At 35.9% G+C, this 25830-nt stretch overlaps 1 protein-coding gene across 2 annotated transcripts in view; it reads right to left on the bottom strand.

The window, feature by feature from the left end:
• Nucleotides 1-1053: 1053 nt before the first annotated feature.
• The window catches only part of LOC113055776 (vinculin-like), a 29319-nt gene continuing 4542 nt past the window's right edge, over nucleotides 1054-25830 (bottom strand). Inside the window, exons 2-22 of one of the 2 annotated variants that reach the window (XM_026222126.1) lie at nucleotides 21241-21311; nucleotides 18648-18798; nucleotides 18447-18555; nucleotides 17265-17387; nucleotides 16808-16968; nucleotides 15216-15218; nucleotides 10931-11021; nucleotides 10693-10840; nucleotides 9083-9236; nucleotides 8825-9000; nucleotides 7957-8147; nucleotides 7674-7873; nucleotides 6843-6971; nucleotides 6607-6756; nucleotides 6411-6519; nucleotides 5228-5530; nucleotides 3939-4066; nucleotides 3680-3865; nucleotides 3407-3610; nucleotides 2084-2188; nucleotides 1054-2005 (exon numbers count right to left, since the gene is read on the bottom strand). In XM_026222126.1, the coding sequence (XP_026077911.1) occupies nucleotides 1859-2005; nucleotides 2084-2188; nucleotides 3407-3610; nucleotides 3680-3865; nucleotides 3939-4066; nucleotides 5228-5530; nucleotides 6411-6519; nucleotides 6607-6756; nucleotides 6843-6971; nucleotides 7674-7873; nucleotides 7957-8147; nucleotides 8825-9000; nucleotides 9083-9236; nucleotides 10693-10840; nucleotides 10931-11021; nucleotides 15216-15218; nucleotides 16808-16968; nucleotides 17265-17387; nucleotides 18447-18555; nucleotides 18648-18798; nucleotides 21241-21311 (3039 nt within the window). In that variant the 3' untranslated portion in view covers nucleotides 1054-1858. The remainder of the gene's footprint in view (nucleotides 2006-2083; nucleotides 2189-3406; nucleotides 3611-3679; nucleotides 3866-3938; nucleotides 4067-5227; nucleotides 5531-6410; nucleotides 6520-6606; nucleotides 6757-6842; nucleotides 6972-7673; nucleotides 7874-7956; nucleotides 8148-8824; nucleotides 9001-9082; nucleotides 9237-10692; nucleotides 10841-10930; nucleotides 11022-15215; nucleotides 15219-16807; nucleotides 16969-17264; nucleotides 17388-18446; nucleotides 18556-18647; nucleotides 18799-21240; nucleotides 21312-25830) is intronic. The other variant, XM_026222127.1, reaches the window with a different exon arrangement.

Genomic DNA, 25830 nt, shown 5'->3' with positions numbered 1-25830 from the left:
GATTGTCTGTTTTAACAGTAAGTCTGTTACACGCTGCGAGCGCGTGCGATTCGAGTCCCGCAACCCGGAAGCGGCTCCATACAGTTGGGTGATGATTGGTTATTACACATGCAGGCAAGTAGAGCGCATGGATATATCCATCACTCTGATTGGCTGACAAACCCACAAGTGTTTTTTAAGGTCTGAAATCTTGTCATCATCATAACAAAGTTACATGCATCCGATGGAATCCAGCATCAAAAGACAAAAATGATGCACGCGCGTGACAAAGTGTCATATTCTCGCATGCACACGTTACAGCATGTAACCATCGCTTTAAAAACACCATGCATGCACTGTGTTGCATATATATGACGTTATGATATCAAATGCAAGACGCACGAGCACAGGAATGCATGCGCTGTACATTATTAAATCAGTCAAGAATGAATATATATATATATATATATATATATATATAGGCTACAGTAGTAGTCTTAAAGGTACAGTAGGAATAATAACCTTTAAAATAAGTTAAATTATGTTTTTTGAGCAAGGAATTAATATTTAAAAAGTAGATTAATGGAATACCTGTAGAATCTATCAATGTGTCAATGTAATAAGCATAATTAAATGGGTGAAATACACCCGATTTAATTGGATTCAATTAATATGCATATTTATTGGTCTTCTTTCCTGATTCTTTCGTTGCAAAAAAAAAAAATAATAATAAAGTAAAAATGGATAATTTAATACTTTTTAATATATATACTTTATTTTTTAATTATGAATTAAAACTTGTCATTAAAAAAATGTAAGCCATTTTTAACTTCAACTGGGGGTATTATACATCAAAAATCTAATATATATATATAGAAATTAAGAATTTTATAAAGGGTTAACTGGTTAAAACTGCAATGAAGGGACTTAAGTGTTAGTGACAACAAAAATAAAATGTAGAGCATTAATCTGAAATAAATAGCTTAATATTTAGAAGGCCAATTTAATTAGCATCATACAGTAGATTACATATTCATCGACCATTTGCCAACATATAAAGTCCCACACATATATGACTGAGTTGATAATTAGTTCTTTTATTATGACAAGGCACATCAGGTCTTACAGGCAGACTTTAAAGATGAACACATTATTTACATCAAGCCTGCTGCTCTCCTCAACGATAGAAAAGACAAAGATGTGAAAAGAGCCGATTCTCACTCAGATAAATATACTTGAGTGTGCTTTCTGTAGTAGTGTACGAGGACGGCAGTGCATGTGTGTGTGTGTGTGTGTGTGTGTGTGTGTGTGGTTATATCATGCAAACGGACTGCTTTGGCAGAGATTACAGGAAGCACCAGGTCGCAGGTTTGATTCTCTCTTCATTTCAGTACTTGTGTTAGAGTTTGCAGCGTCGCCCCTGAACGAAAATTTAATTTAGATGCACAGTGAACACTTTGCATATCAGAGGATTTCATAATCCAAAATCTGTGCTTGTGTTTTTGTTTGTGAAGACATTGCATTAGTTTGTGCATGTGACATCTATTAATACATTCAAAGAGTGAGAACAAGGCTGTTGGTGTGTGTACTGTATATAAAGGACACGGCTTCAGAATGCAAAAAAAAAAAAAGAAAGAAAATAAGACCTTTCTAAAATACCTTTTCCTCAAAAATATCAACCTGGGATCCGTCAACACAAAGTAAAACATTAGAAAAAAAAGTTGCGTCCCTTCTTTTCTAACTCATGGTCGTTCAAGAACAAGGTTTCGATTTGGAATAGTTGAGTCCAGATGTGGACGACACGTCTGCTTTGACACAGTGGACCTGGACTGTAATGCTTCCCCCAGTGCATGCTGGGATATCAGCGCTGGCTCCTCCCTCACTGGTACCAGGGCGTCTTGCGGACCCAGCGCAGGGTGAAGCCGGCGTCCGTGCGGATCTTGATGGAGGCGGCCTCGGCTTCTCTCACCGTCTCCTTCACCGACTGCATCAGGTTCTGAGCGTTGTGAACCAGCATCTCTGTGGCCTGCGGGAGAACCAGAGCACATTTAGAGCGCTTTCATCCACAAACAGGGTTCAGAGAGGAGCAGAGGCGACAGCTGACCTGCTCCGATTCCTCCTCGCTGATGTTGGTGCGTCCCAACATAGTGGCCTTCACCGTGGAGAGGATCTTCAGCTGTGTGCTGATGGTGGGAATCCTCTCACACACCTGCACAAACACACACAAACACATTAAAGTATCCCTCAATAGTCAATCTGTCTGTGCATCCTCTGCACTGTCCCTCGTCCAAAAAGTTGATTCTAATCTGTTTTAGTCGGACCATTTTAACTATTGTAGCAGTGTTAAATCAACGTTTCCAGTCATTTTCATGCATGCATAAAAACATTTTGTTCTCTAAAAAGCACAAAGCAAATGCAAGCAGATTGCATTTGAATGCATGCCTATGATTGGAGGGATGTATTGAACGGATGCATGCGCTTCACTGAACGAATCCTGGTCTGATTCTGAACAAACTGCATGTGAATGTGAGTCACTTTGGTGAATCAAAATCCCCCCAATCCCCCAAAATCTAGATGGTTTAACATTTGAAAATGAAGAAATTAAGTCATAGATATTACTGCTGTAAATTTACAGATGTACTGTTAAAACTGATGTTAATATTTTTTTATTTTTTTGTACATTTTATAATTTTTCTTCATTTTTAAAAAATATTTCTTAATTTTTTATTTTACAGTAAAATATTACAATATTTATTTTTTGATTAAAATATTTTATATATATATATATATATATATATATATATATATATATATATATAACAATAAAAATGTTAATATTAACATTGATTTTTGATTTTTTTATATATATATATATATATATATATATATATATATATATATATATATATATATATATATATATATATATATATATATATCAATGTTATATTTTATATATAACAACAATAATCTTTTTAATATTAAAATATTTTTTTGATTGTTTTATTTATATATATATATATATATATATATATATATATATATATATATATATATATATATATAAAATTTGAACAAAACGTTTGTTTTTCTTTTTTTCTTTGCTGATGTGTTCAGAAGGTTGCATTCATTAATACCAGGACAATCATGCAATATACATCTTTTATATAATGCTAATGCACAATACTTTCTGTAAAGGTGGTTTTATCTGCCTGAGAGATCATTTTCACCTTCTTTTACATAAAAATACTGCAATCACAATTCTGATTCAGAGAAATCAATAGTTATATCCCCCAAATAATACAGCCCTAAATTAAACTGGAATTCAATCAATCTGGTCGCAGTTCGCTTGAGCATTTTTGGTAGCTTTCTGTGTAAAAACTCTATTAAATCTCAAACCCTGAAAGACATCATGCGTTCATCATACCTGCAGTAAGTTGGTTCGTATGCGTTTGTCTGTGCACTGTTTGGCGACCTCTTTGGCGAGGCGCGTGACCTCGTCCGAGGCTTTAGCGATGTCTTTGGCGCACTGGATGAGCGCTCTCTTATTCCCGGTGGCACCTTGGACCAGTCGAGACATCTCGGCCATCAGCAGAGCCATGCGCTTGGCCGCTCCGATGATGTCATTGCCCTGCAGGAAACCAGGTTTAGTATCAACACATGCGCCTCAAACCCCCCCGAACCCGGGCTCCAGACTCACCTTGCTGGACCACTTGCGAGCCTCTTCGTGCAGCTGCCGGGCGGCCACCATCATGGGCTCGCTGACCATCTCTCCGGCCTGCTGCTCCGGGAACTCCTCGTCCTTCTCCTCCGGCGGCGGAGGTCTGGGAGGAGGCACCTCACCCTCCGGAAGAGGCGGTTTGGGAGGAGCGGCGGTGTCGCTGATCTGAACGAGAGACGGGGTCAGTGTTTAAAGTCGTGCTGGTGTAGTAAATGTGTGCAGCTGTGGTGAATCTGACCTGCAGCTGCTCCAGATCCGGAGGAGGAGGAGGAGGGAAGTCCGGCTCCTGCGGCTGGAACGCCTCCTGGACCTTAGCCACGGCGCCCAGGATCTTATAACCCGAGTCCAGGAAGCCCCTCTGAAGACCTGAGCAGGAACACAACAGACACCGGTTCAGATGAAGCTGCGATCGAATTCATCCCAGAACATGACCAGCTTTCCAAACTTCGAATGAGACTTGCAGGTTTAACCAGTCATACAGATAATTAAAGAAAGTCTTAAACATTGAGACAATCTATTTTACATCTATATTGTAAAAAACAGATTATTTCCCCCCTAAATACCCTTTTTTTTTTTTTTTTTTTTTTTTTACAGTGAAATGTAAAAAAAACTGCTTTTTTTTTTAAGTAGTTTTTTTTATTAGTAGTAGTTGTTATTATATTTATATAGTTGGACAAAATATTATAATATTTTATTTTTTATAAACCACATTTTTGCCAAACCGTGAAGCCCTATAAACACATACTTCAGTGAAATATTACAATAGCAATATTTCTTATTTTGTGTAATATTTGTAATATTAAGTTATATACTACTACTAATAATAATGATAATAATAACAGATGATTTTATAGTCATACTTTTATATAAAATCACAAGTTTTTTGCTAAATTATTTATTAAACATTTTGTTAATAATAATAACAATAGTAATTTTTTGTTTGGTAGTTTTATTTTTTTATTTGTTAGTTTTAATAACAATTTTTACAATAACAATATAAACTAATTGCTAATATGCTAATATATAAATCATTAAATTATTGGCCAAATGATGAATCCCTACAAACATATACAATCATGTAATCAAATTTTATTTAGAACTAATAATAATAATAATAATCATCATTTTTATTGATCATTTTATAGTCATATTTATAATAAATCACAACATTTTTGGTTAAATTATATAATATTAACAAGCATAACAATGAAATATTACAATAGGGATAGTTATTATTTTGTTTAATATTTTTATTTAGTAGTAGTAGTAGTAGTAGTAGTAATAAAAAATAAGAATTAAATAAAAAAAAAAAACCTTTTATGGTCATATTTATATTGTAAAGCCAAATAAAGTTGCATTTTAAATGGAAAACTAAATTTTAAATCAGATAAATCGCCAGTAGATATTTTCCCTGTGACATGCAGATCTACTTTCAACCAACCGTTCTCCAAGCAGATCTTCAACAGTGCACTAGATTTAAATAGATGTACAGTATGAGTGATGAGTCCTGTATGTTGTGTGTCTCACCTTGGTCCTGTATGTTGGCGGCCACGGCCTTGGCGTCCATGACCATCGGTGAGATGGTTCTGCTGAGCTCGTCTGATGCTGCTTTCACTGTCTCTCTGAACTTGGGATCCTCTGAGTTCTCCACCTCTCGCTTCGCCACCAGCATGATCCGATTGGCTCGCCGGGCGATGCTGGTTGCCCCGGCGACCAGCATCTGAGGCTGGTGATTGGCCATAGCCACCTGACACTTGTCCAGATCTTTCTTGATGGCTTCTTCTGATGCATCCAGCAGAGACCTGGTGTCGATCGCTTCATCCACCAGACCTGAAAGAGTCGTATTGCTTCAGTTACAGTAGATGATTTGTGCTAATGAAAACAACTACTCTGCAATTTTTATTGTATTTTTTTCCACATAATTGTTTTCAAATTTATTTTGATCTGTCAAATTCTGTAAATAATTTTTTCATAGCTCCTTGCTAGTTTTCTGAATAAAATAACCATTTGTGGGTTAAGTACATAATGATTACAGACTATGACATAAATAAAAATATAATAAATAAATAAAAATAAAATCTAAAATGACAAATAAAACAATATCAAAAATGTATAAATACATTAGATCCTTTCTGACGTAAACATATATGTACTAAAAATGTAATTAAAACAATTCAATCAATTAAAAAAAAAAGTAAAATAAAAATGAAATAAGTAAAAAAAAAAATACATTAGATGGATCATTAGATACCATCTTGTCTGACATAAAAATATATGTACAGAAAATAAAATGAAATAAAAATATAAAAAAGTAAAGTAAAATAAAATAAAAAATATTAACTGTGGATGGATGGATGGAATAAATAAGATAAAATATTGTAAAATTAAAATAAAATATAAATCAAAATTCAGTTAGTGAAAAATGCATTACATAGATCAAAACAAAATAAAATAAATAAAATAAAAAAATGAAATGATATAAAAAATAAATAAATAAATAAAGTATGGATGGAAAGATAGATACAATAAAATAAGATAAAATATTATAAAATAAAAATAAAATATAAATAAAAATTTAGTAAGTGAAAAATGCATCACATAGATCAATACAAAAAAGTAAAATAAAATATAAAATTAAACAATATCAAATAAAAACATTAAATGTGGAATAAATCAATAAAAATATAAGCATCAGACAGAAGTTAGTCACCGGTCATTTTCTCGACGTTGTCGATCCACTGATTCTTCATGGTCTCGAAGTGTTCGTAAGCCGCCTGGTTTCCAGGATTCTTCAGGAGGATGCGAGCCGCAGACACGACCTGATGAACAAACACGTGTAAAAATCCCCCTCATGTACAGTCAGTTTTCCTTCAGCCTCGGTCTAGTGTGAACGGGGTCAGTGTCACCTGTGGGGTCAGGTCTCGGGCTGATTTGACGGCCGTCTGAATTCCCTCCACCGTGCTCTTGTTGGCCGCCCCGACCGCCGCCGCTTTCTCCGCCGTGGCTCCCAGTCGACCCGCGTGATTCTCAAAGTTAGCAGCCCGCTCCGCGAACACCTGATCACACACACATCATCCATCACACAGAGGAAGGTGATTCACGCCAGCATTAGTGTGTGTGTGTGTGTGTGTGTGTGGGGCACCTCCTCTCTGTTGGGAGCGTCTGCTGGAGTCATCGCTGCCACTGCCAAGAGTTTGATCGGTGTGGTTGTGTCACTGAAGATATCAGACACCTCCTGAGTCATGGCTTCCTGCATCTTACCCTTCAGATCCTGCCACAAACACACACAAAACCCTCCGATGTGACGAACAGGACTCAAACATCACATCAGACACCACACAAACATGAGGGTTTCTGAAAGAAGTCTCTTCTGTGCACCGAAGCTGCATTCATTTCATTAAAAATAAAGCAACAGGAAAATTGTGAAATATTATTCTAATGTAAAACAGCAGTTTTCTGTGTGAATCTCTGTTAAAGTGTAATTTATTTCTGTGATGCGCCGCTGTATTTTTTTTTTTGCATCATTCCTCCAGTCTTCAGTGTCACATGATCTTCAGAAATCAGAATAATATGATGATTAACTGCTCAAGAAACATTTCTGATTATTATCAGTGTTGAACACAGTTGATATTTTTGTGGAAACTGTGATGCATTTTATTTTTCAGGATTCACAGATGAACAGAAAGTTCAAAAGAACAGCGTTCATTTTAAATGACAATATAAATAAATGTATATAAATTTAATGCATCCTTGCAGAAAATAAAGTATCAATTTCCCCAAACCTTTGAATGGTAATGTATAGAACTTTTGAAATATGACAAGATGCCATGTCTCGAGAGGAAGATTTACATCCTCTCACCAGCAGGTGGAGCTCTCTACTGTATCCTCGTGCATCTGTGATCTATATGTGAGAGTCTGAGAGTGTTGTTGCTGGAGGTCTTTCCTCATTGTGAGTGTGACAGTAGCGTCTTACTTTGAGTGTTTCCTGCAGCTGTTGAGCGATGGCGTGGGCCTGAGGACCGTCTCCCTCCCCACGGGCCGCCAGCTCTGCTAACTGCCCCATCAGGTGCTCCACATCCTCACATTTACCCAGAAGCCCATGCCTCTGTGACGCCGGCAGAGCATTGGCCAGACGCCGGCCCTCAGCGACCAGCCCACGCAGGGCAGTCTGACCTACAAGCACAAACACACAAACCCTAAAGCAAAGGAGATCTGTTTGGATGGAGTATGAAAAGAGAGCGGGAGGAGAGCCGCACCGACGCCGCTGTCGTCCAGCGAGGGGTTCTCCATCCATCTCTGCGCCTGCTCCATCTTCCCCTCCAGGTGGACGGCTGCTTTAGCCGGACGAGTGTTGGCCACCGCTTTACTGGTTTTAGACTGGAGATTCTGCAGAGACGAGGAGATCTGCTTCGCCAGCGCTCGAGCCTCAGGAGTGTCTCCCTTACCTCTGAACACACACACACACACACACAATCAATTTTTTATATTGACTATGCATTCCATTCGTTTTTCAAATTAGTGTGTTTCACCGGGCCGCGAAGAAATATAGAGCGGAGTATCATCAGCATAACAGTGAAAGCTAACACCATGTTTCCTGATGATATCTCCCAAGGGTAACATATAAAGCGTGAAGAGTAGCGGCCCTAGTACTGAGCCTTGAGGTACTCCATACTGCATTTGTGATCGATATGATACATCTTCATTCACTGCTACGAACTGATGGCGGTCATGTAAGTACAATTAAAACCACACTAATGCACTTCCATTAATGCCAACAAAGTGTTCAAGTCTATGCAAAAGAATGTTGTGGTAAACTGTGCCAAGCTGAAACAGAACGGATTGGTTTGCCAGGATTACTGTCGTCAAACCTTCAAAAGATGCTTTTTTGAGGCACTTATCAAAGTAAACTAGATTGAGCCCACGAGTTCGGTCAAATAAGTGCAGAAACACATGCAGTAAACACACACAATGTGCAGAACTCGGAACAGCTGTTGCTTAGCTACCATCAAACAATAGAAACCAGGATTCCGAATGGAACATCCCTCTTCCAACATTCCAAAGATCCCGGCCAAGAATCTCCCTAACAAAGCCCTACTCAAAGTGCAGATGTTGAGAGATACGTACGCTCTCTTGAGCTCGGAGAGTTTGGCGGTGAGGCCGGCGATCTCGCCCATGCTGCGCAGGATGTCTTCTCGCTCCTTGGGATCTTCGCAGAGATCCGCGATCTTCCTGGCTTCTCCCAGAAGAGCCCTGATGTTCTCCTCTCCCTCCGGACCGCCGTGAGGATCCGCCAGCCAGCTCTGCCGATCACAAAACACGAGCGGCGCTCAGAACGACGTCGAGACAGCTGTGTGATTGATCAGGACGAGGAAGCGGACTCACCTGAGCGCCGTCGATCCTCTTGGCGATGGCTTGTTTGGAGCCGGTCATGGCCTCTAGTTTACGAGCCGCATTTTCCACTTTCCCGGTCAGGACGTCCAGACCCTGAGAAACCTGCTGTGCTTTCTGCATGGCCACCGGACTCGCTCCCTGACCCCTGCGCGGGACACACACGTCAAACACAGCGAAAAACACACCTTGCATCCCAAATATGATTTCATACCCGCAAGCTTTTGGAATTCTGGATGAACGTCTGGTTTTGTGTCACTAATGTAATTCCGAATTTAATGTAATCAAATTGCTTTAAACATGCAGCAGACATTTATATCGAATACAAATATTTTTATATGATTTTGACATGTACACAAAAATATTTAAACATTTCTACTTTTATTATTATTTTTGAAACGTAATATTTAAATAAATATTTTTATAGTATAAATAATGTTTTTATATATTATTAATACAAAATATATACAGATTTTAAAAACTAATTTGGCTTAAATTTAAATATTATGCAAATTATTTTTTGATAAACAATTTAAAAACAATATTTATTATATTATTCTTGATGATCAAAATATTTAATTCTATAAGTTTTTTTGTATTATTTCACATTTGAATACAATTTTGATAAACAATACTTTAATTTTAAGTATTAATCGTGATAAAAAAACTTTATATTATATTTAAGATATTATTTTTGCCAAAAAACTTTTAAAATGTAAATATTTTTATATTATCTTTGATTTAAATATTTAGACATTTACTATTGTTTGATAAAAAATATGTTTAATATTACATATGATAAATATAGAAACCACTATTTGCTATATTTTTGATTAAAATATAAAAAATAATATATTTTTAAAATACAAATAATTGTAAATCATATTAGTATTTTTGTAAAAAAAAAAAACACACAGATGTTTTGAATATAATTCATAATTAACAATGCATAAATATTTTAATATTTGTAAATTTTTATATATTCTTTTTAATTAAAAGTCTAGATTTAGACATGAGCATCACAGCAATTTCCCAGCAGAGATGGAAAATGGGCTTTAAGAGGATTATGGGTAATATTAGATAGCTGATTTTAATCAGACGACTGAGGAAAAACCTGCCGTGATCTGTGACTCTGTCCTTTTGGGCGACTGATCACTGAAAGTGTGGACATTTTAATTATATTGTATACAATGTTTATAAATGTATATTAAAATACATTAATCATAACACCATCGAAACAATACATTTATATTTTAAATTCATATATATATACATTTATATTTTAAATTCATATATATATATATATATATATATATATATATATATATATATATATATATATATATATATATATATATATATATATATATACACACACACACACACAAATATGTGTAAATAATACAATAAAATAAACAACTAACAATAAAATAAAATAATAAAATAATTTAATTAATAAAATAAAAAAATATAAAATAAAATTTAAAATAAAGTAAAATTAAAAAAGAAAAGTTTTACTTTAAAGTAAAATAAAAAATATATATTAAAAAAAATAAAAATAAAATAAAATAAAATAAATCAGTGACATATCTAGAGTATAGTACCTGGCCCGCAGCTCGGACACCTGCTCAGTAAGTTGTCCAAGTGTTTTTGCCGTTCCCACGATGTCTCGTCTCTCTTTCCCAGTGCAGAGTTCCCCAACTTTTCCCGCTTCGTCCAGGATCTGCCGGATGGCCTGCTCGCCCGGGTCACCTGCGACGACACAGCATCAGAAACAGACATCTGTGACTCTCAGTCTTCTTCTCATCTGATTACTCGAGCAGATGTTTCTCCTGGAAGTACCTGGCTGGCTGTGTGGGTCTCGGAGCCAGTTCTTGGCCTGGGCCATTTTGGAGTCGATCTGAGCCAGAGCCCTCTTCATGGACTCGGAGTCCTGCAAACCACGTCCACAAAATCAGACACACACTCCTGCATCAGATGAACACAACAGAACGCTAACATCTGACACCGGGACGTCCTGATGAGGCTCCTGGATGCTGAGGATGTTCTGGAGCATGTGTGTGTGTGTGTGTGTGTTATTTTGTCAGTTGTCTGTCTGATTTATTAATAGATACGACCTCAGTGCACTTCTCAGTCTGCATTCATACACAAATCCCATATTTTATACTCACATGTCACCGATTATAACATTATAAGAAATTATAACATCATAATAATAACATTACAAGAAATTATAAGTATATATTGAATAATATATTTAAAGTCTGCATTCATAAACAAATTTGATGTTTGACAGTGAAGAGAGAAATAATTTTGCTCGACATTTGTCATGATTGTGTGCTTATAATGTTTTAGATTTACTTATATTTAACTCTATTAAATCAAGTATTTAATCTAAAAACTAATTTTTTTAAAAATATATTTTTTTATAATTATTCACATATTATTTGTATAATATATTTGAGTAAATTTATCTCAAATTAAAATTAATTTTAAAATTAAAATGTATTAAATACTGAATAAAAATATGCTCTGTTGAAAACTAAATAAAATTACATTAACATAAATAAAAAAATTAATAAAAGTGTGAAGTGAAGTGTGAGGTGACATTCAGCCAAGTATGACCCATACTCAGAATTCGTGCTCTGCATTTAACCCATCCAAGGCACACACACACTGTGAACACACACACACACACTGTGAACACACACACACACAACACACACACACACACACAGTAAACACAGACCCGGAGCAGCCCGGGGAGCAGTTTTGGGGTTCTGTGCCTTGCTCAAGCACACCTCAGTCGTGGTGTTGCCACCCCGAGACTCGAACCCACAACCCTAGGGTTAGGAGTCAAACTCTCTAACCACTAGGCCACAACTTCCCTATACAGAATCCCTATAAAATACAAAATACAAAATAAAATAGGTCCCTTTTTAACCTAGTTTAACAAAACTTTGTTATCAGCTAAACATTTTTGAATAAAAAGAGAGAGAGAGAGTGAGAGACAGACAGAGAGAGAGAGAGAGCGAGAGAGAGCGCAAGCGAGAGAGAGAGAGAGAGAGAGAGAGAGAGAGAGAGAGACAGTAGTATGTCCTTATTTGGTTAAGAGATTCATCAGCTGCTGTTTCATAAAGTTGACTCACAGTTTGTCATCAGCAGATTACTCACACTCACACCCACACACACACACACACACACACACACATCTCATTAATACACACACACTTACACCCACACACATCTCATACACACTCACACACACACATACACTCACATTTCATATACACACCTCACATCTCATTAACACACACACACACACACCACACACATCTCATACACACACATACATACACTCACATCTCATACACACACTCACATAAACACACACACACACACAGATAATGTGTAATGAAACAGATAAAAACTGGCGTGTGATTTATTCAGTGATCCTGAGGCTGATGTCAAAGCATCACATCACACTTCAGAGACGAGCTGTTTAACACTTCTGCAACATCAGACTCAAAGCCACAAACCTCACAGTTCCTCATGATGAAACACACACACACACACACACACACACACTCAGGCTCGTCTCAAACCCGGTCTATGTATCGTCTGTGTCTAAGTTCAGTCTTTAGTTTGTAGTCCAGTCTAAACCCAGTCTCAGGTGGTTTTCTGCTCTCTAGAGAGATTGTGGACTGAGAGACCACATAAACCAGCGGAGACCCGAAAACCACACTGATCTGGTTTAACTGGTACACACAGGAGACAGGAAATGATACAGAGGAGGAGGTGGGAAGACAGGAAGTGACCGCAGCTGGTCAGCTCAGGTTATTCACACATCATTCGGAGAATATTAGAGGAGTCTTACATCATCATTACAGTGAATCCTTGCAGTGATAAGAGATCCTGCATTCACACAGACTTATAACACTTCATATCAGAGCAATACAAGATTAACACACACACACACACACACACACACACACACACACACACACACACACAGAGAGACACGTTAAACATTGAACACAGCCATCAGTGTGTCCTGACAAACCTCTGCTTCCTTCTCCAGCATTAAATCAGCACAATTCAATCATATTTTTTATTAAGCATCAAAAGAGTTAAGTCATGTAGTTATTATTAATTTCTACTGTGTGTTATATATTTTAAAAGGTATAAAAAAATGCATATAATTTTGTAAATAATTTAGAATTATAATTTTACCATTATATATAATTTTTAATAAATATTAAATTTTTTAAAGAAACAATTTTATTCATAAAAGATGCATTAAAATGATCAAAAGTGACAGTAAAGGTTTCCTATTTCAAATGAATGTTGTTCTATTAACCTTCTGTTCATCAAAGAATCCTAAAAAAATGTATGCATCACAGTTTCCACAAAAATATTAAGTGTTTTCAACATTGATAATAATCAGAAATGTTTCTTGAGCAGTAAATCATCATATTATTCTGATTTCTGAAGATCATGTGACACTGAAGACTGGAGGAATGATGCTGAAAATACAGCTTTACGTTACAGGAATAAATTATTTTTTAACAGATATTCACATAGAAAACTGTTATTTTAAATTCTAATAATATTTCACATTTTTACTGTATTTTTGATCAAATAAATGCAGCCTTGGTGAGCATGTCAACCGCTATATTGGTTATCCCCATAACAAAACAATTTAACTACTATAATAACATTAACAAATGACAAAAAAATTTTTTGCATCCCTACAACAATGCATCCCTAAATAGTCAATGTCATTAAATAGATATATATTTTAAATATTTTAGATGACTGGATGCTGGAAAAGGAAACGTTTTATTTCTGTGATGGCGATTCTGAAAAGAAAAGCAGACAAACATCTGGTGTATTTCTCCAAACAGCGATCAGCTCCATTCAGTTAGCATCACACGAGCCGTCTCTTCACCCCAAATACAATCATCACATGGAAGTGAGTCGAGCAGAGTATGGAATTATATTTCCTTAAAAAAAATGAACGTAACTTTATAAAACGGAACATACCTTTTCAGAAACTAGTTTACAGACAAATGTAACAGGCTCTTCAAATATGCTTCATTCTTTGTTAATGTTTTTCAAAGATTAATTTGCGCAAATCGTGGATTCTGAATGCATTGCCACAGATTTCGCTTACGATTCGCTGTTTTTCGTTTGGTGTTTTGACACAAACCTCTGGTGGGGGCGGGGTTAACAGTGATCTACTCTGATTGGATATTGAGCTTTTGATTGACAGGTGCTCTCTGACCGGGAAGCACAGAGACGCCACTCAGTGGCGCGAATATTGGAAAGCTCTTGTCGTAATTGTGATTTGTATTACTAAATATGTAACTAATATTTGACCTTCGATCGTCTCAGTCTGTAAAGATGAGCTCTTGTTCTTCAAAGCAGCTTGAAGGAAGCTTGTGTTACTGAAGTAACCAATAATGCAAGTTTTTCATGTTACAGTGTGCTACAGTTTGTTGCAGGTTATTATTGTCATTCAGAAGGAGGAAGATGAATGAATGAATGACTTTATTTATATTTAATCAGGGACAAGATGTTACATTTAAAAAAGATGATGCTGCTCTGTGTCTCTCCTGAGAGATCATCTTTCCAATATGTGCTCCACCGAGTGACGTCTGTACTTCCCGGTCAGAGAGCACCTGTCAATCAAAAGCTCACTATCCAATCAGAGTAGATCACTGTAAAGCCCGCCCCCACGAGAAGTTTGTGTCAAAACTGCGAATCGTAAGCGAAATCTGTGGCATTGCATTCAGAATCCACGATTAGCGAAAACGAATCTTTGAAAAACATTAACAAAGAATGAAGCATATTTGAAGAGCCTGTTAAATTTGTGCGACTGAGTTAATTTTTTTTTTCATTGTTCTTATGAAATGCCATATTTTTGATAGTTTCTGAAAAAGTTACGTTGAGTTTTATAAAGTTACGTTCATTTGTTTTAAGCAGATATAATTCCATAGCTGAGGACACACAGCGAGAGAGAGAGAGAGAGAGAGAGAGAGAGAGAGAGAGAGAGAGAGAGAGAGAGAGAGAGAGAGAGAGAGAGAGAGAGAGAGAGATAGAGCGCATGCGCACAGATCCTTACCTTCTACAGCGGGAGGAAAACAGACCGGGAGAGAAACAGAGCACACGTGTGAACAAGAACCAGTGAAAAGATCCACTGACAGACAAGAGAGATAAACTAATAAAAACACCACAAACCTACTTCTCACGAAACCCACATCTGAAAACATTGACCTTTCACCTCAAACACTCACTTCCCCAAAACACATCAGCAGATCGCACAGAACCTCAATATTTCATCAAGGAAAAATAAGAATATTTCTTTTGTTTGAATAAAATGAACCCGATTTTGGACCTGATGAGATTTTCTGCATTGTGATATTATTTACATTTATATAAAATATAAGTATTAACATACTGTGCAATATAAATAAAACACTCTACTGTAAATCCCATAATATAAAAATTATAATACATTATAATTACAAAGAAACTCAAAACTAAGATGTCCAGACACATTAAGCTAATAATTTATTGATTTATTGATTATTTACACATAACATTACTGAACATTTTAGGAAAATATGCATGCAAAATTTGAGTTACAATGCATAAAATCGTATTTTTAAAAAAAATATATTTATATAAAATACAATTATTATATTCACATTTAAACTGTATTTCCCTGCATTTTGTGTAATGCAAAAAAAAAAACTTTTAAATTAAATAAATTTACATTACAGTAAAGCGATTATATAACAATTATAATAGACTATAATAAAAAAACGACGTCAAATTATTATTATAATTTTTTCTCTTACATGATAGGAAAAAATGCTTAATTGTCATTGTGATAATTTTTACAATGCATAAAATCTAATTTATATTTTTTTTAATAACACTATTATATTCACATTTTGACTATTTCTGCATGTTGTGTAATGCAAAAAAATATATATATATTTTAAATAAATAAATTTACATTACTTTGAAGTTATCATATAAAAATTATAATACACATTATATTGTCACAATGCATAAAATCTCGATAGTCCTAAAACATACTTCGGTTTCTTTAAGAAAATCAGATTATTTTTGGGGGGTGGATTGTTTTCTTGAGACTGGTTCATACTAATATGCTGATATTCCATGCATGTGATAATGCAGCCCCTACAACACTTTCATTCCCAAAAACTGTTCAACGCCATCGTTTTTACTCTTTCCAGAACAAGTGAGCAAAAAGCAACAAACGTTCAAGGCCAAAAACTTCATTTCCAATGTATTTTTAGTTCAAAACGCGATCTGGATGGACTTGTTATTGCTTGCACATGCTGTTCCAGCCAAAAATTTAAGATTTACTTCCAATCTACTGCAAAATCCAGCTGGAGAACCTGAAGCCAGCTCAACACACACACACACACACACACACACACCTGTATTCGCAAACACCAAACCGAGTCGTTCATACTCCACGCTTCACCCTTCAAATCTAGACTCAAAAATACTTTTCTAATATATTTTTCATGCTCAAACGAACACTAGATTGCATATGCATGCAACTGTGAGGTATAATGCCACAGACCCGTGCATGCGTGAGAGCGGACCGTAAACTGCGCTGTGTGTGTTTGTTAGGCGGGGTTATGAAGACACCGTGACCTTTGCCCTCTCACACACCTTACTGGCCCAGGCGTCCTCGTCCCAGGACGTGAGCTGCAGCACGCGGATGATTTCATTGATTTCTGCGCTCATCTTCTCCACCGTGAAGTTCCTGTTCTTCAGGGCCTCCTCCACACCTTTCCCCTGAGACGTCCGGGTCGTCACGAAGATCTTGATGCCTGCGTGAGACACCGACAGACACTTCTGCTCACCAAAAAATACAGTAAAATTGTGAAATATTATTATAATTTAAAACAGCTGTCCTCTGTGTGAATCTGTGTTAAAGTGTAATTTATTTCTGTGTTGCTTCCGCTGAATTTGCAGCATCATTATTTCAGTCTTCAGAGTCAAATGATCTTCAGAAATCATGATAATATGCTTTATTCAATATTTCTGGATTCAGGGATAAACAGAGAATCTTTATTGGAACAGTGCTGTGTTTCTCTAGATCTGCGAGGTCAGAGGTCACTCAGACCTGAGATGAGGACGGGCAGCAGCTCTTTGACGGTGTTCATGGAGTTGACCAGCATGACTCTGTGCTCCTGATGAGTTAATTCCTGCTGACGCTCGTCGATCATCTTGGCCATCTTCGTCATGCCTGTGCACACAAACACAGTATTTTACTGATCCACTAGTTCAGTCTAGAAGTAGTATATGAACCAATATCAGCACTCAACATCACTTCATAAAGACTGAAGACAAATCATGAACACAATGAGAGATTAAATAAATAAAAACTGCATATTTGGATAATTACAGAAGCAGAGCACGCACAAAAAATTTAATAAAAATCAGATGCAACATGATGACCGAGCATGAGGTGATAACTCAAGGTTTATTTGATAAATAGAAAGTTCAAAAGAACAGCATTTATTTGAAATTAAAAATATTTTGTAACATGCCTTTCCTGTCCTTGATTTAATATCAATATTTTAAATATTATTTAAAAAAAATCATCATTTTATTTTTTCTTTAATAAAAGGAAAAATACAGCAATCTGGAAAGTATAACTACAGTGCATTTCACAAAGCCCGAACGAGCAAAACTAAATAAAAAAATCAGATGCAACACAAAGCATTAAGCACGAACTCATGATTATTTGATAAATTGAAAGTTCAAAAGAACAGAATTTATCTGAAATGGAAATTTTTAAATGTTTAAAAATGTATTGCCTCGTTTGCTGAATAAAAGCAATAATTACATTGTTTTATAAATTAACGGTACTAAACATTTCAACAGCAACTTATTTCTATTTCTCGTAAATATTTACATAATTTAATAATAAATAATTGGTAACTATATAAATAACTCATTGTAAATATAAATACTTATAGCTATTGTTATAATTTTTTTTCTCTACTAAAAATTTTAATGCAACAATCTGGAAAGTTTACAGCTTTAATGCATTTCACGACAAGCAAAAAAAAAATCAGAAAGAATGCAATTACTGATTCTAGAAGGGAAATAAAAATAAAATCGAAATCAACAACAACAAAAATAACAACATGCATTAAGCGATGACTCCACTCTTTCATCATCAAGACAACATGTATGACATCACAGTGTGAAGCCCCGCCCACAGCTCCAGATCCTGCTCCACACAACTACACATAAAGCATGACTCGTGTTGTTTTTATTTCACTTTAACATGAAATACCTGGTCCCAGGTTCTTGGTGTAAGTGATCAGGTCCTCCATGGACTCCACCACCTCAGCCACGGTCAGATACTCCAGGATCCCTTTACACACACGGATGATCTTACGAACCTGAGATCAGGAAGAAGTGCCTTGTGTTCAGTACCCATGCACAAGCTCAGAGTCAAAGGAATGAACCCATAAACAGTTTAAAAGCATCGCACCTCAGCCTCGTCGAAGGTCAGAAGCAGGTCGGAGGTTCCCGACAGGATCCCGCGGGACCCGTCGATCAGATAATCTCTGGCTTGGACTGAATACGGGTCGGACTTCAGCATCTGAGCCGCCTGAACCAGTTTAGTGCACGCCGTCTCAACCCTACAGAGAACCAGATGAACATTACTGTGTCTAGAGACGCCGTAAACACTCAGTGTCTTAGAAGTCTCTCCTGCTCTTAAAAAGGCTGCATTTATTTAATCACAAATACAGGAATAATGTGAAATATTATTCCAATAACAAATAACGGTTTTCTTTGGGAATAAATATTAAATAGTAATTTATTTCTGTGATCAAAGCTGGATTTTCATGTGTCATGCTACCCAATATTTTTGTGGAAAATATATATATATATTTTTTATGAATTGTTTGATGAACAGAAAGTTTAAAAGAACAGCATTTATTTTTTTGTAGCATTATTAATGTGTTTACTGACACTTTTGAGCAATTTAATGCATCCCTGTTAAATAAAAGTACTAATTTATTTCTAAAAATATTACTAAACATTTTAAAAATAGTGTATTTATGAAGTACATTTCCTAGAAATATTGTAATATTTTATTTTAAATATTTTAAATGTTATTTACTTTTTATTATTTTTTTTCTTTACCGAAATGAAATCATCAGCAACCTGGAAAGTATACACCCTTAATTAAAAAAATTATAATAAACACATTTTTAGGAAAACAATGGCAGACAATGCAGAACATTTCTGATTGGCTTGTAATTTTCAGTACATTCAATGCATCAGTGCAATGCATGACAGTTTTGCTAATTTGACAAACCGTCATCTATGTCAACCAGCTAGATAACATTATCTGTGACAGATCAGAGGAAATAGGAAAGACAACGAAGCAGAACTTCACAGAAAACCTAATGTTAACATTTGCAAGCATAAAAACAGGATGCAAAAGATCAGCGAATGTTGACATTTCAAGATCACACGCGCTACAAGTTCTGAATCTTTATCGTATTTGTTTTTCACAGTTTGAGTCACTCCCCAAATACAGCCGGTCCCACACGCATGCTTTTTATTCTCAGTCAGCGGCTCTAAATCACACAGGAGTGACTTGTGAGGCCCTGATTCCCACGACACACACACACACACACACACTCATGTCCTATTCATCTGTGTCTGACTGTCGTCAGGAGGGTTTTTTTGTAGTTGCAGAATAGAGACTGGTGTCATATTTCTCTGTGGCAGGACAGACCACAGCTATGTGTGTGTGTGTGTGTGTGTGTGTGAGACAGGATAGCAAGGTCACAACAGTGGGTGTGTGTGTGTAAGCTAACAGTAATGCATATGTATTGTAATCAGCATTACTACAGCAGGCCACACAGGAACACACACTATATTTAGAGGGAAACGCAGGCGGTCCATTACGTGCGTCTGTGTTTCCAGAGACTCAGAGATCTGAGCACAGCAGAATGAGTTCATGCATGACTCAAAGCAGCTTCAGGATCCGTGCAGCCGTGCACGAGCGCCTGCGACGAGCTAACGGCTTTCAGACTCGTGTGACATATCATTATTGTAAACATATCAGGTGTGATGACAACACAACCACAAGAGTGACAAAACGTCTGAGTAAGCAGCTTCGAGACGAGCAGCAGCAGGGTTCAGGACTTTCTCAGCTATTTTCTGCTTTATTTATTTAGTTATTCCCTAAGCAGCGCTGAGATACACAGATGTTTGGGTAGATCGCTGGAGATTTCCCAGCTGCTTTCCCAGTGATGTTTACACTGACAGGCATATCATTTAGTTAAATCATTAATTCATTATATCTCTAAATGATTTCACTGAGTAATATATTTCTAAATGTCTTTTGTGTGTGTCATATGGGTTTGGAAACACATGGGTGAACTGTCCCTTTAAGTTAAGCACAAGTGTTATGCAAATGAGCAGTGATGTAACGCAGAGCTTTGATACATTGTTGCATGCTCAAGTCTCATTTAAAATGAACAACTCTGATTCGTATGTCAATTAGAGTGTAAACAAACCATAACTAAACAGCACCAATAATTCTGAATGACCTATAACAATATTTTCTATAAGTGAGGAGTAATGCGGAGGCTCTGTGTGCGATCTGAGGCGCTGTTGAAGAGCTCTAGTGGAGTTGTGTTTGCTCCAGCATGTCTGCACCTGATTTATTAGTCAACACACCTGCATTAGAGCACTTCCTCTCTCAACAAACACCACATGCACATTGCACACTCATTCACACACCACAGTTATATTTACATGTGCGCATCTGGCAGATGCATTTATCCAAAGCGGCTGCAAAACAAGATATGCATTTTATAAGTTCATGCATTCCATTCAAATCAAAGCCATGGGATTAAACACAAAACAAGATGAAAGTAGAGGAGGCTAGAGTACATGCAAGAGCTGCTGTTGCATATAGATTTTCACTTGAAACAAAAAGCTGATGCAGACAAAACAGAAAGCCATTATTCACACAGCACCACACACACTTAACATGTTGCCCATGACCTTTAACTTCAACAGTGTGTGTGTGTGTGTGAGAGAGTGTGTGTGTGTCTTACTTTATAAAGGCAGGCGGCATGTCTCTTCTCATGATGGCATCCTCGGTGGTCTGAACCGTCTCTTTGCCCACCTGCGTTAAACACACACACAAAACACACGATAAATACACCTATGAACCATTAAAAACAGAAACACACGAGAGCTTGCGAACTTTAATTTCCTGAATATGTGACTTATTTCTTGCACGCAGCACAAAAGGAGATCTATTGCATAATAGCTAGAACGTTTCTTCATCATAAATAATCAACTAAGTTTGATTCACTTAAAAAAAGCAGTTCAAAAGTTCCAAAAATAAATATTTATTTATTACAAATGCGTGGAAACCTCTGTGCTACATCCAACAGTTTGAGTTCTTACATTTTGTTTTTATTTATATTGTCCACAATGCACATATTTGCAATGATCTTCTAATAAAATGTACATTTATTGCAACAAAACTGTATCTTTAGGGACATGTTAATAATTACACTGATTTACGTCTCTCAGACTGAAAGTACAAAAGAACAGTTCTCTGTTCCTTAGTTGTGTTTGATGTGACCATAAAGACGGCTTCATTTCAACATTTCCACTTGTGTGAGTCAGTGTTTCACACACACACACACACACACACACACACACACACACACCAGGTCTGCTGATGACTTCATGTTTGGTTCGTCTCCAATTTGTTCTCGCTTAGAAACCTCCAGACCATGTTTAACCGTTTTCTCCCAAAATGAGCTCACACTGATGTTATCTTAACATGATGTAACTTTCATTCCCAGAATATACCTGCAGAACTGGAGTCTGTGTATTACAATCTACTAGAAACCAATGACACAAGTCCTGTTTCACATCTCAGAGTTATTCTCTATACAGCTCAGGTCCCTTTTCTAAATTTAACTTGCAATTCAGAAAATCATTTGCATCTGTAGCTCAGATGAAGATACTTAAAGAGCTTTATTCAAATCATTAACCCTAACTCTTGAGCAGAAGTAACCGGTAATAATCATAATTCTGCTCGATCGCAGGCTGCATGTTCAGACGAATCTCTCTTACACTCGTCTCTGTCTGCATTTCCTCATGAAAGAGCCGTGTGTTCTTCAAGCAAAAGATCAGACAGGTAAGAACAGGTTCAGTCACAAATCCTACAGGATAGTACACCTAAAGATGAACAAGAAGTAATCTGTGTGACTATCTCTTCTGTAGAAAATGAAAAGAGATTTATTGCATAAATTCAATAATGTTTTTTATAATACAGACAGAGATTATTAAGTGAATTAGGATAATTAAGTTAAATAATTAAAATAAATCTACAATAAAAAAAAAAAATCATACAAATTAATTAATTAAAATACATTGTGTTTGTTTTAATTGATTACAATGAAAAGCATTATAAAAATACTTAAAATTATTTAAAAACAAATTATAAAAAATAACAAATGTATAAACATTTATCGAAATCTATTTAAATAATTAAAATATATATATATATAATTATAAACAAAAAAATAATTAATATATCAATAATACTTTAAAAATATTCAAATACATTACAATTCATTAAAATGTATTAAAATAATTAACTAAAATATAATTATTTAAATCTGACCACAAACATTTATTTATTAAACTTTATATAAATCAAGAACAATTTAAAACAATTAAATTATGAATAATTCAATTAAAAAATAAGTTATTTAAATTAAACTAATGAACTAAAATAAATAAAAATTTATTAAAATAAACAAATTAATAAATAATTAAATTCAGTCTATGACTTCCTCTAAATTCCGAATTCTAAAGTCTACAAAACACAATTTTAAATAGTTCTGCCCTAAAATATTCCCCTCATGAATCTAGTTTCCACTAATTCCAAAATGATTTCATGTCCATTACTTCAAGCATCATCTGAAATGGTTTTAACCCTTTAATTGATATTGAATCCAACACAAGAGAACGACCACAAGAGAGAAAAGTGAATCGTTTTTACATTTAAGTCTGTTCCTCATGACGACAATACGACAATAAATACACCCTCTTCCGTTTTCCACAGAAGAAAATCAGTCACAGTGGTTTACGACATGATGGGAAGGAAATGATGACAGACTTCGAACTTTTGGGCGAACTGTCACTTGAAGGCCACACGCAGCTTGCAGTACAGTGCGGGTTCTGAGACATCACTTACTGATGAGGTCACTTCCTGTAAACCTCATCATGGCTCTGAACACACTCCCAGCAGCTGATGAAAGCTTCATGGAGAGCTCAATGTGAGGACAGTCTGCTCGCGTCCGGCTAACAGACGGCTCTTTGTACGCGCTTCTCAATGCTCTACACACACTCAGAGAAGAGCCCTCACACACCGCTCTTGTGCTCAACTCTATTGAATAAGACAACCATCCACAACCAGCTCATTTCAACATTGAGCCGAATCATTATAGCACCAAATATTTCAAATTGGGGGTAAAAAGAGACTAGAGAAAACTCTATTTTGGTGGAAATTGCAGGAACGCCACTTTGATTGGATTAGCGTTATAAAACATTTCATGACTCAGAACTGGAAAGTTAGTCGAGCGATCATATATGGACTGTTTAGGGATGCGCACATTTTCTAAATCGATGAAAATTTTATGAAAATGTGCACATCCCAGCTGTAGATGAGTTTGTGTCTTCATCAGGTTTGGAGAAATGTAGCACTGCATCAGTGTCTGATCAATGGATGCTCTGCAGTGAATGGGTGCCGTCAGAATGATAGTCTGATAAAAACCTCACAATAATCCACAGCACTCCAGTCCATCAGTGAACACCTGGAGAAGAGAAAAGATTAAACAAATCCAGCATTAAGATGTTTTTAATGAGTCCATAATCCATAACAACACTTCCTCCAGTGAAAAAGTGTTCTGGTCTGAATCAGGAGAGAAATCTGCTCAGATCAAGCCATGTATTTTTCCCTCTTACTAACACATCTTTTGTCTTCTCCAGATGTTCACTGATGGACTGGAGTGCTGTGGATTATTGTGATGTTTTTATCAGACTCTCATTCTGACGGCACCCATTCACTCCAATAACCAGCACTAAAATCAAGACACTTTAAAAACAGGAAGTCAGACATTAAGTTATCCTGACGCCAATCCAACCATTACGATCTGGACAGGGTTTGTAAACCCTTTTAATGAACCACAAACATAACTAACCCATTCCCTTCCGCCGCCAAAAGCAATAAAACAATCTGTCTCCCAAACAAGCCAACAACTCTCACTCTGTGCGATTGATAGAAGAACTCCGTTCTGCTTGAATGAAGCTCTGCCCTCGTCCCACGCTTCTCTTAAAGAGTTACTTAGGAACACAGTTATTTAGGATCTCTGCGTGTAATTATAACAACAGGAGGATGATGAACGTTCTCTGGCTGAAAGAGAGAGACTGTATATCTGTCCGCTCCGAGACACAAACAATGAGCCGACCGACTCTGTCTGCACTGGGAGGAAAACTACTGAAGAACTAGAAGACTTCTCTCTCAGCTCTGGAACATTATAACCCTGAGACACAGAGAACCTCACAGAGAACCTCACAGACTATCTGGAGAAGCAAAGGCTTTCAGAAACCTATCCAGAAAGCTCCAGATGACTATTTGAAGTCCTGTTACAAAACTGGGCTACTTAATAAACCAAAAAAGGTTTGAGAATTCAGTAATGGTGAACATTTGGATATTTTGAAAATATATACCGTATTTTCCGGACTATAAGTCACACTTTTTTTCATAGTTTGGCTGGTCCTGCGATTTCTAGTCAGGTGTGACTTATTTATCAAAATCAATTTGACATGAACCAAGAGAAATCAACTAAAAGAAATGAACCAAGAGAAAACATTACTGTCTCCAGCCACCAGAGGGCGCTCTAAAGTTAGCATTAAAGCGTTAAAGTAATTTTTGTTGATTAAAAAGCATGTCTAATTGAAATCATAAAATGTATGCAGTGTAACAACAATTGATTAATTACACTTTCAGAAACCTAGGAAATCAGTTTAACTTGTTCTCAAATTCTATTGACTTTTTCTGCCCTTTTCTGAATTCATCTTTTTTTCTTCCTCATTTCACTTTTTTTATTCTAGATGAAATGGTTGAATTAAATTGAAGCATGTTTAATTATTTGAAATCATGAAACTTATACAATTTAACAACAGCTGATGAAACAGTAAACAAAAATAAAAAAATTTAGGGTCTTCTGTTTTTTTCACTTTCATTTTTCTGTATTCTATTTTAACTATTTAATTAAATAATTATTTCATTTATTTAAAAAAGAGGATGTCTATTCAATTGAATTCATAAAACCTGCATCAACTGAATAACAGGGCCCCATTAAGTATTTTATTTTATTTGAAATTCTATGTCTTCCGTTTATTTTTTTTATGGATTTATGATTTAATAAATTTATTATCAAAATTGGTGGCAATTAAATTAAGGCATAAAACATGAATTTAATGTAAATTTAACTATTATTTTCAAATCTAATCTACTGAATATTTAACAACCCTTTTTAAAAATTTAAATGATTAAATATTTACAAAAATTAATTTAAAAAGTGCTACTTCATGACGTGCATTCTGCTCTAAAA

The sequence above is a fragment of the Carassius auratus genome, chromosome 37, assembly GCF_003368295.1.
Source record: "Carassius auratus strain Wakin chromosome 37, ASM336829v1, whole genome shotgun sequence".
NCBI classification, from domain to species: domain Eukaryota; kingdom Metazoa; phylum Chordata; class Actinopteri; order Cypriniformes; family Cyprinidae; genus Carassius; species Carassius auratus.
The sequence above is the reverse complement of the archived record's forward strand: the minus strand, read 5'-3'. Positions and strand labels throughout refer to the sequence as shown.